Source organism: Peromyscus californicus, unplaced genomic scaffold (genome assembly GCF_007827085.1).
Source record: "Peromyscus californicus insignis strain IS unplaced genomic scaffold, ASM782708v3 Scaffold_8__1_contigs__length_139910024, whole genome shotgun sequence".
NCBI classification, from domain to species: Eukaryota; Metazoa; Chordata; class Mammalia; order Rodentia; family Cricetidae; genus Peromyscus; species Peromyscus californicus.
Window position 1 is genome coordinate 112,561,954 of NW_026294606.1, and position 17,597 is coordinate 112,579,550.

The window sequence follows — 17,597 nt, forward strand, 5'->3', positions numbered from 1 at the left end:
ATGGATTCTTCATCTGTGTTGAGATAATGCTGCCCTGCTTTTAGCTGACTGGTATTTCCTTCTAGGTCATGGAAAAAAGATTACTGGATCATTTGGTGTATTGCTGCTTAACTCTATTAGAAAAACTTTTTTGCTGTGCAAATTGCTATATAATGAGGCACAACCAAAAGAAATTTAGAAAAAAATTATTAACTCAGAGTGCCTTTTCTGTTTGACTACTTACTAGTAAAGCATTATAGGCCTGCTTATATCTTAAATAAAATAAAATTACATATAATTATGCATCTATTTTGGAGAATGATTTCCATTTTTCTACAAAATTCTAATAGAAGTTATTATATGGTGAGGTTCAACATAATAAAGCCATTTGAATGGCATAGTTGTCCGTTTATTTGACTGTTTTAGAAATCAGTAGGACACTGATGACCAGAAATTGGACAGCTTTGGAATCATAGATGATATCATTTAGTGACAATAATGAACTAACCCAGCATTCTGATGTCTGTGAGTTTGTCAACATTGGAAGATTTCCTGATTGAAATAGTGATTTTGCCCAAATAATATCAGTACAGTAACTAAATATTTTTTGACCAAAATAATATTGTGAGACAATCATGGTTCCCATTTTGAATATTGATGTGTCTTTTATTGATTAAAAAGACAGACTAAAATATACATAATGTGACTATCATTCTCCTGAGGATGATGAACGACTAAAGTGTTCGTTTCTAGGGTGAAATAATAATGAGTATAGGGTCAGTATGTGACTAGTCACTTCTCATGACTTATTTTACTTCAAACTCAAATCACAGTGTTACATATTACTTAAATGCTCACAATTATAGCTTCACAAAGCCAATGCTAATTCTTGCATAACTAATGAAAAATGGAATTCATGCTTTTGCATCCCATTTACTTGCCTATATAACAACTATACATAAAGGACTCTATAGAAATTTAATGTTTATGGCCTATCTCTTCCAATCGACAGAAATTTGGATTATATTACCTCAATATAAGTGCTTCAGGGCATCCTGACTGCTGTTTAGGTAGCATGGTACTCAGTAAACTTAGCTTTGCATGTCCATATTTCCATCCAGTCTGTCTTTAAGTACAGAACTTCTCAAGTAGACCTTTTCAATATGGTAACATTCTATCTAACTCACTTCTATGATTATATTATAAACATACATACATATCTATGGGAGACGGTATAACACGTATCTTCTGAAAAACTCCTTGAAGATTGTTTTTATATAGACTATTTTGCATTTACATGGAAATGTAAACTCTTATATTTCCTCAATGGCTTCCATTCATACATTCATACACTATGTTTTGCTGTGGATATTTTGGTTCATGTCAGTTGATAAAGTTGGAAGAGATAAGGTAAGATTAGAAGCTGTAATTAGCCTTGGTAGCTGAAAGTAGCTTAAGGTTCCCAGGACCTGTGACCTAGAAAAACTAGTTCTATTTGGGCATATGTTTTGAAATGATGCAAGTAATTGTCATTTTTACTTTTTTCTAGATAACTCCCTGAGCATTTTGGCAAAGCATAATGGATTCAACCGCCAGAAGCAAGAACTCTACCTATTACCTATAGTGATCAGTGACAGTGGGAACCCACCTCTGAGCAGCACCAGCACCTTGACTATCCGGGTCTGTGGCTGTAGCAATGATGGTGTGGTCCAGTCATGCAATGTTGAAGCTTATGTCCTTCCCATTGGACTTAGTATGGGCGCCTTAATTGCCATATTAGCGTGCATCATTTTGCTGCTAGGTGGGTATCAGCCTTCATAGTCTGACTATAAACAAAGATATCAACCTCTAAGCTGAAAAGTAGTCAGCATTCTTTAGGGGAAGAAGAGCTCTCAAAGTCAGAAGTTACTATGAAAAGATAAAGTGAGAAAGGGAAGTGAAAACTTTGTCTCGTTTGACAGGTTTTTTCATGGTTATTTGAAACTCATCACCAGTATGACAATGGAGTTGGGAATGGGTCTCTGTACACTCATCCCAACACCAGTTACACAAATCGCAGGTTGTAAATGAGTTTAGTACAAGAAGTAGTTCTGTATCCACATTCCACTGAATATAAATGACTCATGGATTGGATAATTGCATCATCAAATCTCAGAGTTCAGTGAGATACAAAGAAAATAAGTAAGCAGATAAAAATATGTGCTCTTTAAAGCAACATTTTATTTTATCGATAATTTTGTTGGTATAAGGTAAAATTACAACAATGAATGCAAATTGAGAGAAAAGTTCTATTACCTTTCCATTAAAAATTCTTATTATAGCCGGGCGGTTCTAGTACCTTTCCATTAAAAATTCTTATTATAGCCGGGCGGTGGTGGCGCACGCCTTTAATCCCAGCACTCGGGAGGCAGAGCCAGGCGGATCTCTGTGAGTTCGAGGCCAGCCTGGGCTACCACGTGAGTCCCAGGAAAGGCGCAAAGCTACACAGAGAAACCCTGTCTCGAAAAACCAAAAAAAAAAAAAAAAATTCTTATTATAAAAATAAGAATAAGTCTGAATATGGTGAAATTATCCCTGTAATCCAGCACTTGGGAGAAAGAGGAGATCCTGGGGTTCCAGGACATCCTTGGCTACATGTTAAAACTCTGTAGCCTAAAAGCCTATAATTTGTAGTTTTCTTTCTACGAAAATATCAAAAGGAGTAATTATGACTTATCTTTATCTTGAAAAATAATTATCTTAAGGATTGTGTCAGTTCATGATTCATTTACCTGGTAACTACTTCAGTAATAGTACTTTCTCTTACCCTAAATTGGGACAACCTTTCTAGATAGATGATTGCCAACTGCCCTTGAATATAACATTATCTGTGTAACAATTTATATTGTGTGAAAATAATCTATCATTTAATTTGAGAATAACTTAATTATTATAATATGTGCTGTTGTAGCTAGAGTTTTTCTGCCTAGCCCACAGTCAGGACAAATCTCTATCACCTGCCAGTCCCACAGCCGCTCAGACCCAACCAAGTAAAGACAGAGACTTATATTGCTTACAAACTGTATGGCTATGGCAGGCTTTTTGCTAACTGTTTTTATATCTTAAATTAATTCATTTTTATAAATCTATACCTTGCCACGTGGCTCGTGGATTACCGGCATCTTCACATGCTGCTTGTCATGGCGGCGGCTGGCAGCGTCTCCCTCCACCTTCCTGTTCTCTCATTCTCTTTTCTGTTAGTCCCGCCTATACTTTTTGCCTGGCTGCTGGCCAATCAGTGTTTTATTTATTGACCAATCAGAGCAATACATTTGACATACAAACCATCACGTTGGGCGCCAAATGTAGAAGTAACCAACCGTCTTATTAAATAAGAAACAGAGCCAATACAGAGATAAAAGCCAAGAGGTCAGAGCAATAGCTAAGAGCTAAAAACCTTACACTTTACTATCATGGTGGTCCTACCTCTCCAAAAGAGACCTACTTCCTGTGTGTCTGTCTTTATAAAGACTTTCTGTTTTGTCTTCTCATTGGTTGTAAACCCAACCACATGACGGCCTTGTCACTGCTTGTCTGTACAGACCTCTAGGTCTTTCATGGTTAGTATGGAGATTAAAGGCGTGTGTCCCCAATGCTGGATGTATCCTTGAATACACAGAAATCTATCTAGCTCTGTCTACCAAGTGCTGGGATTAAAGGCATGCACCACCACCACCCAGCTTTTGGTATGGCTTGCTAATAGCTCTGACCCCCGGGCAACTTTATTTATTAACATACAAATCACATTTCAGTACAAATAAAATATCACTATATGCTGTGGCCATAGTTCAGTGATTGAATGATTAAAAACATGTAGAATGTCTTGGGTTTCATCACTGCTACCAGCATCAGCACCATCATAAAAAGAATTTTTCAAATACCATACATACTACGTCTAAGAAACATAGACAGAAACCAAGGATATTGAATAGTTCACACAATATACTTAATGTGTTAATCATGCTGTGGATGCTATTTTCTATTTTGTAAGGCTCACATTAAGAGCTGATTCCAGATTATATGCATTTTATACCACAACTAAATGTTTATTAAACAAAAATGATTTGAAGTAATATGTACAAAAGTTTAGTGTTTATCATTCAGAGGAGAGTTTAGTCTAATTTTATTTTAAAGATTTTGACAGTCTTGATATCAGCATGGCAGAACACTAAAGCACTAGACTCAAGGTGCAGGGTTGAAAAGAAGTAAGTATGTGCTTTTAAAAAATGCTCCTCTCCCCTATCATCTATTCTGCTCTGATTGTGGCAGGATATGCTTGTTGACTGATTATGATTTGCTGTTTTTCTTACAGTCATTGTGGTTCTGTTCGTTACCCTAAGGCGGCATAAAAATGAGCCATTAATTATCAAAGACGATGAAGATGTTCGGGAAAACATCATTCGCTACGATGATGAAGGAGGCGGGGAGGAGGACACAGAGGCTTTTGACATTGCAACTTTGCAAAACCCAGATGGAATTAATGGATTTTTACCCCGTAAGGATATTAAACCAGATTTGCAGTTTATGCCAAGGCAAGGGCTTGCTCCAGTTCCAAATGGTGTTGATGTCGATGAATTTATAAATGTAAGGCTGCATGAGGCAGATAATGACCCCACGGCCCCACCATATGACTCCATTCAGATTTATGGCTATGAAGGCCGAGGGTCTGTGGCTGGCTCCCTCAGCTCCTTGGAGTCCACCACATCAGACTCAGACCAGAATTTTGACTACCTCAGTGACTGGGGTCCCCGCTTTAAGAGACTGGGCGAACTCTACTCTGTTGGTGAAAGTGACAAAGAAACTTGACAGTGGATTATATAAACAATCTATGGAACTGAGCATTCTGTAATATTCTAGGGTCACTCCCCTTAGATACAACAAATGTGGCTATTTGTTTTAGAGGCAAGTTTAGCACCAATCATCTATAAACTCAACCACATTTTAATGTTGAACCAAAAAAAATAATAAAAATAAAAAGTATATGTTAGGAGGTTATAAATCTTGTGGAGTGTGAATTAAGTATGTGGAGTGTCTAGAAGTCTTTGGATATTTGATATTTACCTGACTGCCTCAGTCAGAGATTGGGATCCTAGCTAATCATTAGAGAATTGTTTAAGAGGAAAAAAATTAAAAGGTGCTTTATTAGAAAAAAAATGGACCTGCAAGGATTCTGCTGCTGATATGTGTCTTCTGCAAGGATTTTTATGAGTGCAAATGGTTTTTTCCCCTTCACCAATAAGGATCCCGTCACAAATGATAAAGCAATACTTTGGTCTGCTGTACGTTATGACTTTATGGAGATTGGGGAGGCCTCCTAGATTATATGGTACGGTGACCACATGTTGTACATAAATGTTGGCCCCACTCACCAGAGACTGAATAGCATCTTTAAATATTGTGTCGAGCCTTAAAATATTCACATGTTCGTAATCCATTCCAGGGTGGGGAATGCCAACTCAAAGGTGGGAGGAGAGAAATGCCATTCAAACAGGCTGTGTCTAGAAGCAGGATTCCTGGTTCCCTCCACTTCATCTTCTTCCACAAGGACACAGAGATAAACTGTATTCCAGAGTGGACCACATCAGAGACAGATGGTTTTATTGCTAGCGTGTGAATTTATTTGTTTAATCCTCAAAATAAATATTTTATTGATGTCCAATAATGCTTTTATTTATTAAGGTTGGTAATCTATAGATTAAGGAATTATATTGGGGGAAAATTAAATTATATCCATTAATAATCCTTTAGATTGTTTTATATTAATATCTATACAATGAATGTTTAATACATGTACATTTTGATGAGCTAAGTATGGCAGGCAATATTATCAAGGGGAGAGGTAATAGTCTCTTTAGAGTAGAAAGTGTTTTGTGACTGGTAATGACCGGAACAGCATTTCCCAGAGAAACTTTTGGACTGTTTTCTATTTTCTTCATAATCCTAGTATTTGGTGTTTTTACTACAAGCACAAACATCTGAAAGTATATTGATTCCTGTGAATATTTAAACTCTAGACTTTTAGATATTTACATAATGCCCCACCCAATAAAAATGCTTCAAGTTGTCCTCCCCCAACTAATTTAAAGCAGGAACTGATTTGTACATAATTTTACTGCTTATGTTTTTTACACTTCTGTCCCTGGTCATGGTGATGCGCAGAACGTGTTAGATTACAAAAACAGAGCAACACTAGGAGATGTGAGCATATTTAATTTGTAATGCAAACCTGCCATGTAGAAGTAGAAAATGTATGATAAACCTCAAGTATTACATGCAGATCATTTTACTTTTCTACTTTGCTTTAATGCAATATTGTTTATTTACTCCATGTGTTGTATTCAGAGAAACTCCTGTATTGTTTCCTACTTTGTGAAATATATTTTTATAAATACCTTTGTTGTCATCATTTTGTCCAGCTACATGAAGATTTCTTGGCAGAACAATTGACTTTAACTGAAATTCCAAACTGTGCAATCAAATCATACTGTGGGGCACTTTTAGTTTTAAGAGTCTTTATTATAATAAAGAACCAGAGAAGAGGAATGGATTGCTATTGATCCCATAGCAAGAAAACATCAGAGACATAAAAATAAATGCCATCACTAAAAGGCAGTCTAGTATGACTTTGGGGCCCCTGGAGGCAGAAGGTGGGATGGAGTTAGCAGGAAAGGAACAAGAAGCAATTGTGCATAGGAAAAGCCTACACTGTGGAGATTACAGTCCAACATGTGAAGAAATGAAGGGATAAAGAACAGGATTTGGAGAAAGAACCTAGACTACATTGCAGATATGAAAATCATTGTTTCCTAGATCCTTAGAGGATCCAATATAACAAGATAGGTAGACTATTGTCACCTGCTACCTCAGTCCCTAGCTTGGGCTACCTAAGAAAGGCATGGGTTTGGCTTGGAGATGGGGGACAGTTTCTGGAAGCTGTCTCCATCATGACAGAAACAAAGTGACTAAGTATTCAATTAAAATTTAATAAGTATCCAGTAGCTTACCACCTCCTTCTTGTTCCCTATTGCCTGAACATAATCCTTTCATACTTATCTGAGTGGCTACTGAACACTTTTCATGAAGTCAGAGTCTACAGTGACTTTTCTATATCGCAGATTAGCAAGAGTCATAAAATACGTTGATATCAGTTATAGTAACACTAAAATCCCAAATCCTAACTCTCTTTCATATTATAAACTAAAGTGGAATTACTTTTTATTTTCCCCTTTCACTTCACTCATCTCTCTTTACTTTGTAGGAAACTACTGTACAGAGACATATTTAGCTGACATATCACAGTATTCTTTTACAGGAATATAAAAATCACCATCCTCAGCATTGTTGATCAGTAGAAATATTCATATGATAGTGCATATGACAGGAGGCAATGTAGGCTGAATCAGTTTTCCCAATCTTCCTTTAAATTTTACTTTGCCCAGGAAGACATCATGTAAACTTGAACTCCATATTAACACTTCTTTCCACTACCATCTAAGCATTTTGTGCATTGAAGCCAATATAAAGTTTTGATAATCTGGATAAAGTGGTGCTGTGTATGGTTATGTGTGGATAATATGGTTTTGGTATGTGAAATACACTTTTAGAGTACTCTGAATTTAAATTATACCCCAAAACCCACACACATACAAGTAAGCTGTAACATTTCTTTAGCAACAAACTTACTAGAATTCCCACATTCAAAACAGGGAAACAGAGATCCAAAGTGTTTTATTAAAATTTAAGGATTCCTTCCTCAACTTTTCAAGTGATGCATTTTAACTTTATTATCATTTTATATTAATGAAATTCTTTTGTGTAAACAATGCTGACACATCAAATGAATCTCCACACATGTATGGTTATTTATCAACTATAATAGTGCTTCATTTGACACTCATTCTATTGTGTCTATAGTCTTTGTGTGTCCCAAGCACCAGTCCCTTTTAATCATTGCCCAAGAATTCTGTGCCAAATAATATGTGAAAAGGAGCTAGTCTCCCTTTGCTTACTTCACTGCAAGGATCTCCTCTGAGGAACTGAGGTATCCTCGCATGACTGGAGACCACATGGAATCAACCCTTGCCTCTAGTTTCCATGTGATTTGATCAAACACTTTTTTTTCATCTCTACACAAACATATTACCAAATATTAACAAAGCATTCCTTATAATATTCTTACTATGAGTGCAGTCAATATACAATTTAAAATGGTTTATGATAATACAGCTGAAGTATTCTATAAAATATATTCATGTGTTACCTGTCCCACACCAAATTGTGCTGTCCATGATACAAACTTTACAGTAAAAATGTTTTGTACCCCAAAAAAGGGGGGATAAGTGTATGTGTGTATACAACATGAAAGGAAACTTGGATTCATTAGTATCCCCAGTGAAGCAAGAATCCAAGGAAAGAGACAAATGTGTCTTTTGAGAGTTTGCTTAATCATATGCTTAAAGTAAGACAAGTCTCTGCATGAGACTTAGAAATCTCCTAGGAGCAGCCGACTCCACACTGAGAATCCACAGAGAGCTGGGCTATCTGTATTTTAGAGAAGGAAAGCGGGTGCTGAGAGCTAAGTAGCCAATTACTTTTTATAGCCACATAAGGACTGGAGGCAAGTAGTCCTTTGCAACATGTTGTATTATGCGGTCGTTGGCTTTGCAGGGAACCTCACGAATGTATAACCTTCTGATTGCCTTTTTGATTGAAAGTTCCATCTGAGATCAAGGCACTGCAACCAGTAATAAGATTTCAAAAAATCCCATCACTGGCACTGTTGGAAAGGTTGAGCGTGCCTGAAATCCCATCACTGTCAGTCAAAGAGATAAGGTAACAGTGGGCATCACTATAAAAGCTGCATGAATGCACAATTTAAACATGAACATCAACACAAAAAAGAATGTGCACACATTCGTGTGAATGTCCATTTAGATACATCTATACCCATAGATATGCATGTACACAAATACACACACACACACACACACACACACACACACACACACACACACACATACACACACTTGAGATAAATTACTTTGGAGAATTTAAACTAATGTGTTCTCATTTCAATAATAGTGTTTCCATTTCACAGTCTCACAGACTATTAAAAAAAACTTGAAATGATGGTTCTTTGTTTTTCTGACTCTAACCTTGAAGTTGAAAGAAATCTGTCTTGGGGTAAAAGGTTTTAAATGTGAATTTTGAATTTTGTTTATGAACATAACAATAACTCATAAAGCCTGGGATTAGGATTAAATGCATCTCACTGAGAAGCTGGATTTGGATGCTTTTGTATCATTGTATTTTTGTGAAGATAATAATTGTAGAATATATTTTGTAGGAAATAATTTTCTCTATGTTTACGTTTCTTTGATTCCAACACAGTTTTCTTTGCTAAACAAAGTCCTTTGCATTGTTGCTCAGATGGCCAAAAAGTGAATAAACTGTTTACTATCATTTCTGTTCTTGTTTATGATAATTATGATGTTTTCATTGTCCATTATTAAAGGAGATATTTATTTTGAGCATTTTCTGTGTAGTTGACACACAATTATTGATCAGAGTATATCCTTAACATTTACAGTATCCCAGTACTATTATTTTGGATGACTTCCAAAAATATTGAACGTGTGCAATTAAAAATCCTACTGCTTCTACAAGAAATTTGTCTACTACATTTACTGAACATATATCAGATCTGGAATTAGGCTGCATAGGAGTTACAGAAAGCTAAATGTGATGGTATCTTTGAATGTCCTTCCCTATGTATAAATTGAAGCTAATAGAGCACATCTAAGCTAATCACTGGGACATTCTTTGTCTGTGGTTAAACAGCATTTAAATCTGGGCTGGCACAAGGCTCTCACAACAGAGTTGCTAGCTTCCCTTAAATAGTCCTTGCTCTAAGTGTTTTAAGAGCCTTCAAATGGTAAGAAACAAAAAGTAAGTTACCTATTGCTCTATTCAAGGAAGGAACACAAAATTCAAAGCAAGAAGACTTCATGAGAGCTTTGCTTTCAAAGATGAAATTTCAGCAATGAGTAGAAAGAAGCCATATATTTTCTGTAATCTCAGAGGATAAATTATAAAAAGCACATATAAGTATCAATGATACATTTGAAAAAGCTCAAGGAAGAATCCAAATGTACAGAGAATACCCTGAGGGTGGCTAAATTATACAATGTGCGGTGAGCAACATAAAAAAAAAAGATTTTTAGGAATTAATGAAGGAGTTTGTCAACACTAATTTACAGATAAGTACAGGAGACAGAAGCTGAACTCTAGTCTTTTGTGTCATTTCTGGGATAGTGACATTGAGTGTGCTTAGCTTGGATGCTCTTCTTTTAATGATGGCAGCTCGAGAAAAGGGTACTTCCTGGTGGCATGAGTGCCTGTGGGACTCTCCTTTCAACCTGAGTGACCTGACACAAGCTGACTCACACCTTGAATACAGTTCTAACCTCTACTTGGCTATACAAATAGATAATGGATTTCTCTATTGTTATTCACAGATGATAGAAGAGGCTTGCTAAGAGGAATACCAGAGAATGTTGCCTGAAGAAAAGGACTATGGACAACAGTGACTTCAGTGAACCAAGAGGCCAGAACTTCAAAAGGAAAAGAGAGGTTGCTAAAGGCACTTGTTAGTTCTTTCAAACCTCTGTTTATTCAAAGATCTCCAGGGCTACATGCATATGAGCAATATTTTAACAATTACTGTCTAAGGTTGAACTCAGCAATTATGAATCATTGACTGGGACAACTCTCTGTTTCCATTACACGCTTTCCCTTGAATGTGAGTCTCTCTGATACTTTTAAAAAAAGATTTTCTGTAATTTGACATCTAAAGTTTGAGAGCTATGAGTTGTTTGTCAAGTTTGACTGTCGGATATGTAGCTAGATGATCTAAGTTCATTGTTAGTATTATCAATCATGATTGTTCAAATAAACTTTTAAAATTTCTTCCTAACAAAAGATGTCTTTTCTACAAAACCTGTTCTGGAAACAGTGTCTGTGACAGGAAAATCATATATGCTTAACGTATTTCTTTTGTTACTCAAAGAAATGACATATATTGGATAAATTAGTATAGAAGCCAATACATGATGAAATATTAGACTTGTCTTTACTGTTGGAAAGGCTAGGAGTGTTCCAAAAACAAAGATAAAGAATAGCACAGCCTGCCAATTCAGGCACTATGTATTGCCCGAGGCTGTGCTGAAATGAGTCTTAGACAAAAATATTGCATATCATCGAATAGGGCCAGGTTCAGGGGACCTGAAAATTAATGCTGAGTCAGCAGCTTTTCTCAATGGACTTTTCGACATGCAAAATCTCCATGTGACAAAATTTCTAGGTCCTTACTTAGAGAACAGAATATGTTAAAATGATATTCCAATGTTCTAGATGATTATAATAAAATAAGTATATTCTTGAAAACCTGGTGGCATGGAAGAAGGAAAATACATAAAATAAGAAAAATAGGAACACATAAGAAGAATACATAAGAATCTGAATATTTGAAGTAGATTTCTCTGGAAAATTTTTGAGTTGCCATATTTTGTAAAAGCAAAGTGTAGAAATCAGGAGATAGTGATGCTATAATTGCTGTCCCATATGAAACCAATGACATATGTAGTAAATGAAGATGAGGTAAATACATTATCACGGATGAGGAGAAAGGTCACAAGATGTGAAGAGCTGAGCAGAGATGTCATTGCTCACCAGGATGAGCTACTTTGGTTCACTTTATGGGAAAGATTTAAAGGGCAATGACATGTCCTGACCCTAAGATTTGTAGGGCTTTTTGATAGCACCAGGAATTAAACCAGAGCATCATGGCAGTAACACAAGCACTCTGGCACCAAACTATAGACCCAGCCTTGGCTTGTAGTTTTAAAAATATCACTGTGCTTCCTGTATGAAAATAAGATTGTAAGACACCGGAATGATAGTAGCACACTCAAATAGGATTGTTCTACCCCAAAAAACAATGATGGCTTTGACTACTACAGTGTTAATAAATTTACAGGAGTGGGAGTCAGATATTAAATTGGTAGTCATGGTGTATGCATTTGATGAACAAAGTTAAAAAAGGAGAGATTTTTGTTTTTTAATATCAAATTTTCAAATCTGAAAACACACATAAAAGTAACATTAATTACACAGATTAAACAGGTTGAATAAGCTGTTCATTTTATACACATATATGTATGTATGTATGTATGTATACACACTCATGCGTATATACACTGCATCAGTGGCAATCTGGATAGAAAGTCTTGCACAGAAAAGAATGAGAAATTCTTATGTAAAACACTATTTTAAGAAAATGCACCTAAATTATTGTAACTTCATTTCAGTGTAAGCCATCCATTCTGTGAGTGCAACCATTTATATAATAGATAGCATTATCAGTTGATTGATTCACTGATTGCTGTGATGATTAAGTCCAGGACCTCAATCCTATTATGCCAGTGCTTCAACACTGAGCTGTACCCCCAGCTCTTTTCTTTTTAATTTTCAGACATGGTCTCAATAACTTCCTTACTAGTCCCTAACTCACTCTGTAGTCCAGGCAATCCTTTAACTTTTAATCTTCTTACCTATTCTACCAAGTTTGCCTATTCTACCAGGTTTGGCTATATGCCTGCTATAATACAGTTCATTCTAGTAATATAATTTGCATAATATTTAATTAGCAGAAACAAAAAAAATCTTAACACATTCCTAGATATATTTGTTGAATGTCTGATAGAGCTTATGACCCTAAACATTTTTTAAAAAACCCTTAGAAAATTAGACAAGAAGTCTAGGAAATGTAATTCATTTACTTTTAAAATTATATATATATATGTATATATACATTTTGAGGTTATAGTATAATTATGTTCCCTTTCCTCTCCATTCTCCAAACACTTCCATTTAGCAGTCTTTACTCTCTTTCAAATATATGGCTTAATTTTTGCTAATTATCTTAAAAATAGTTATATACCCAACTCCTGTAGCAAATAAAATAATAGAGAATTATAGAGTATATTCCCTTAGATAAGAAATGTTCAAAATAGTAGTTGAATTCCTAACTACTACCATTTGGGCAGGGAAAACATGAAGCTTTGTAGACATACAGAAAATACTGGGTGTGGTTTTCTGTTTTTGCTCCTTTGGAGGCCCACCACTCAGCTCCCAAATAAATCACAAACTGGTGTATTCTTACTTATAAATGCTTGGCCTTTGCTTGACTTGTTGCTAGTCAGTTTTTCTTAAATTATCCCATCTACCTTTTGCCTCTGGGCTTTTCTCATTCTCTCATTTCTATAAATCTTATTTCCACTCTTACCCCATGGCTGGCTGTACAGCTGGGTGGCTGGCCCCTATCGCCATCCTCCCCCTTATCTGGCTACTTCTCCTTTTTTTTATTCTAGATTTCTCCTACTATATATTCTCTCTGCCTACCAACCCTGCCTATCCTTTCTGCTGCCTCGCTATTGGCCATTCAGTTCTTTTTTTAGAGCATCAGGTGTTTTAGACAGGCAAAGTAACACAGCTTCACAGAGTTAAATAAATGCAACATAAACAAAAGAAACACACCTTAAAATAATATTCTACAAGATGTGACGGCTAATCTTGGTGTTCAGTTTGACACATTTGAGAAGAATCCTCAACTGAACATCTGTATCCATCAGATTGACTTTTTTGTACGTATTTGGGACATTTATTGATGGCTAATTGATGAAGAAATAACCATCCTACAGTGGGTGGTAACATCCCTATGTAGGTAGACTTGAGCTGTACAAAAACAACAAAAAAAGTTGCTGGTAATGAGAATGTCAGCAAGGCAATGATTACTGTTCCTCCCTGGATCCTGTCCCATTAGTGATTGAACATGACCTGGAAGTGCATAATGAAATAAATCCATTCCTCTCCAAGTTTCTCTTGTTAATGGTATTTATTATAGCAACAGAGAAGCAAACTGCAATGCCCAACAAGCAACACAAATGAAACAATAAAAGATCTACAGAATTATTGTTGCAGGTTGTGAAGCCAATGTCAGTACAAGAGTTAAAATTAACTCAATTTGAGTTACACTGTGCAAATGCAAAAGGTTTAGCATTTATTTTGAGTCCATAAGACAGGTGTAAAACTGTGAGTGCAATCAGCTGTTGGTGAAGATAATGAACGGTTCTTCATTGTTTTTCTTATCACATAGCAATGATACTATGGGGTCATGAGAGAAAATAATCTTTATTATTTACTATGCTTGATTTTTTTTATGAGACATATTGAAAATACTCAGTGTGTTCTTTTAGAAGGAATAGTTATTAATTATGTAAATTTAATATTACATAGCAATAATTTAACAATGCATTGAAACAAACACTCATCCATTTTGAAATGTCCTAAGTGAAAAAATTTAAAAAAAGAATTATAATTATTAACATTGAAATTTTAATAAAATCATAATATAATTGATAAGACATTTTATACTACATATAGTGTTACAGTGTTATACCAATATATTTTATAATGTCATTTCTTTAGCAAATTAAATTATTACTAAATAATTAAGCAATTAGATATAATAATGAAAATATAAGCAAACATCTCTTTCTTAGGGGGTCCATAACTAAGAACACTTATTTTTGCTTCCTAACAATAGTACATCAGTCAACTATTTTCCTTGAAGTTCATAAATGAACACATGACAAAAATTGAATACCACATTCCTTGGACACAAGTTTATTGGAGAAGAAGAAATAGAATAAATGTGTGTGATCTATGGTTTGTATTATCTACTCCATGGGACATTCCCTTAATGTTTGTGTTGGAAGGATGGAATGCTAGCCTTTTGCAGTCAATCACTCCCATGCTAAGGGTAACACTGTTTCTACAATTGTGCTTGGAAATCCCCTGTTTTTGATACAGGCTGAGCACAATTGTGCCAGTGTTTCATTTTGATGATTGTTTTATTAATCACACTCTACAGTGATTGCCCTCCTCTTGCCTATGCTGACAGTGTGGGAGGATGACATACAGTCAGCAGGTTTCTCACTTACAAACCAAATAAATATATTTGTGGGACAGTGGGACACTATCATAATTAATTAATCTAAAGAACCTGGACTATGTTGAAAGGCCCCACTCGACTATGTAGTTGTGCTGAGCAGAAGAATAGAACCCTTTAGGATTTAGACAAGTATGCTAAGTCAAAGGTTTTGGGTTTCTAATATATATTTCTCAGAATGCAGACTGTCCCAGGCTCACTTAGAAGTAGCAATCCATATCGAAATACTAAAAGTTCTTTAAAAAAAAAAAAAAAAGCTGGGCATTGGTGGCACACGCCTTTAATCCCAGCACTCGGGAGGCATAGCCAGGTGGATCTCTGTGAGTTCGAGGCCAGCCTGGGCTACCAAGTGAGTTCCAGGAAAAGGCGCAAAGCTACACAGAGAAACCCTGTCTTGAAAAACAAAACAAACAAACAAAAAAAACACCAAAAGAAACCATATTGTAATGCAAATACTATGGATTCCTTATAGTTTTCACCAAATAACCAGTTTCAACTTTTTAGGTGGAAGTATTTTGTGTAACAAATTTAAGTGCCAGTAATTGTTAGGTCAGAAGATTGACATTTTTTTTTTTTTTTAAGAAATGGATGACATGATAAAACAAATTTACTTTCCTCTTCATACAGGGGGTCATAGGAGGATATTGAGATACATTTATTTAACTTTAATATCTATTATGGTGATATATTGTGTCCCCCCAAATATTGTGCACCCTAATAAAGCTTATCTGAGAATCAGAGGAAAAGGCCAGTCACTATGTTAAACATAGAAGTCAGGTAATGGTAGTATATGCCTTTTATCCTATCATTCAGGAGGCAGAGATCCACCTGGATCTCTGTGAGTTCAAGGCCACACTGGGGAAAAGAGCCAGGCACTGTGACACATGCCTTTAATCCCAGCACTAACCATAGAGGTCTGAGGTCTGAGGTACAGACAGACAGGAAGTGATGTAGCTGGGCAGAGAGAGGAAGTGAGATGCAGAATAGTAAGGCATATAGGCATGGGTATACAGGAAGTAGGTCTCTTTGGAGGCTGAGGGCTGTTAAGGTGAGGTTGGTTGGCTATGGCTTATCCTATTCCTCTTATCTCTTGGTTTTAACCCCAATATCTAGCTCTGGGTTTTTTATTAACAAGACCATTTAGCAATTCGGCTTACACTCTACTTTGTTTATATTTCTGATAAGTAGGAGTAACTGTGAAATAAGTCACAAATTTGACTTACACAATAATAATTGGAGAGAGATGTACAAGCCAAGCCATGTCGATAATAAGCCAGACACTATCATAAGGCATTGATGAATATGGAGAGGTGTCAGATGACAAAACCATGTTATGTGTACATAGAAACCACATATATTAAGCACTGGGAGTTATGTAACAGTCCTATTAAAACTGACACACAACACAGACTGCCTTGTTTATAAATAAAGGACTAGCCATAAAAGGGTCATATGATGACAGAGAAGATTTGAAGCAGTTCAAAAAATCTGGATTTTTAAATGTTATCAAAGGACTCTGACACACACACAAAAGTAGATAATTTTCAGATTGGGTAAAGGGAATGCCACAATAATTATTTCCCCATAAGAAGAACTGACTTTTTGTAATGTAACACTCTATCCAGCACATCAGAGCATGCATAAGAATGCAAGCATTTTGTAGATTGTTCTTGACAGTATTATGCTGAACTGGGAACCTTCAGGCAGTTATTGTCAATTTTATCATTTTTTATGTATGTGTGTGTTTGGCTGCAATTTGCATTTCATTTCCTTGTATTATCTACTCCACGGGACATTCTCTTAATGCTTGTGTTGGAAGGATGGAATGCTAGCCTTTTGCAGTCAATCACTCCCATGCTAAGGGTAACACTGTTTCTACATGTGCTTGGAAATCTGCTGTCCTTGATACAGGCTGAGCACAATTGTGCCAGCCTTCCATTTTGATGATAGTTTTGTTCATCACACTCTACAGTGATTGCCCTCCTCTTGCCTATGTTGACAGTGTGGGAGGATGACATGCAGTTTCTCACTTACAAATTACAACCAAATAAATATATTTGTGGGACAGTGATGAAGAAATCTTTGAGATTATTTTGTGACTCAAGTTAATTATATTATTTTAGACAGAAATACATAAATACATAACTGAATTAGTTCCTCATCCAGCACAACAATCAAACCTTGTAAATTCCTGTAATTAATTAAAGGGAAAATACCACAAACTATACAAAGTTGCAAGATCCAGATTGTGGGTTCTAACTGCCTTCTTCTTTGTTACCATAAATGTTTACAAAGTGGCTGAGATCACTTTGTGAGTACTTATTGACAACTTTCTCCATTCTCAATGTTCATATTTGGAATCTCTTCCAGATCCACTTTTTCTGAGTATGTGTTTCATGGTCCAACTTGTCTGGTGGATTTGTTCATAGTTCAATGTTCTCTGACATTATGCTTTGATAGTAGATTCCCATTTGATTTGTTTTTCCATTTCAAGATTGGACATTCTAGA

General features: G+C 35.8%; 1 protein-coding gene across 5 annotated transcripts in view; it reads left to right on the forward strand.

The window, feature by feature from the left end:
* The window catches only part of Cdh8 (cadherin 8), a 378,431-nt gene extending 364,479 nt beyond the window's left edge, over positions 1–13,952 (forward strand). The window contains exons 11-13 of one of the 5 annotated variants that reach the window (XM_052728106.1): positions 1,529–1,780; positions 4,331–4,550; positions 5,459–9,480. In XM_052728106.1, the coding sequence (XP_052584066.1) occupies positions 1,529–1,780; positions 4,331–4,550; positions 5,459–5,576 (590 nt within the window). In that variant the 3' untranslated portion in view covers positions 5,577–9,480. Of the gene's footprint in view, positions 1–1,528; positions 1,781–4,330; positions 9,481–10,535 lie in introns of those variants that run through there. The other 4 variants (XM_052728108.1, XM_052728109.1, XM_052728107.1 and 1 more) reach the window with 4 other exon arrangements.
* Positions 13,953–17,597: the final 3,645 nt, after the last annotated feature.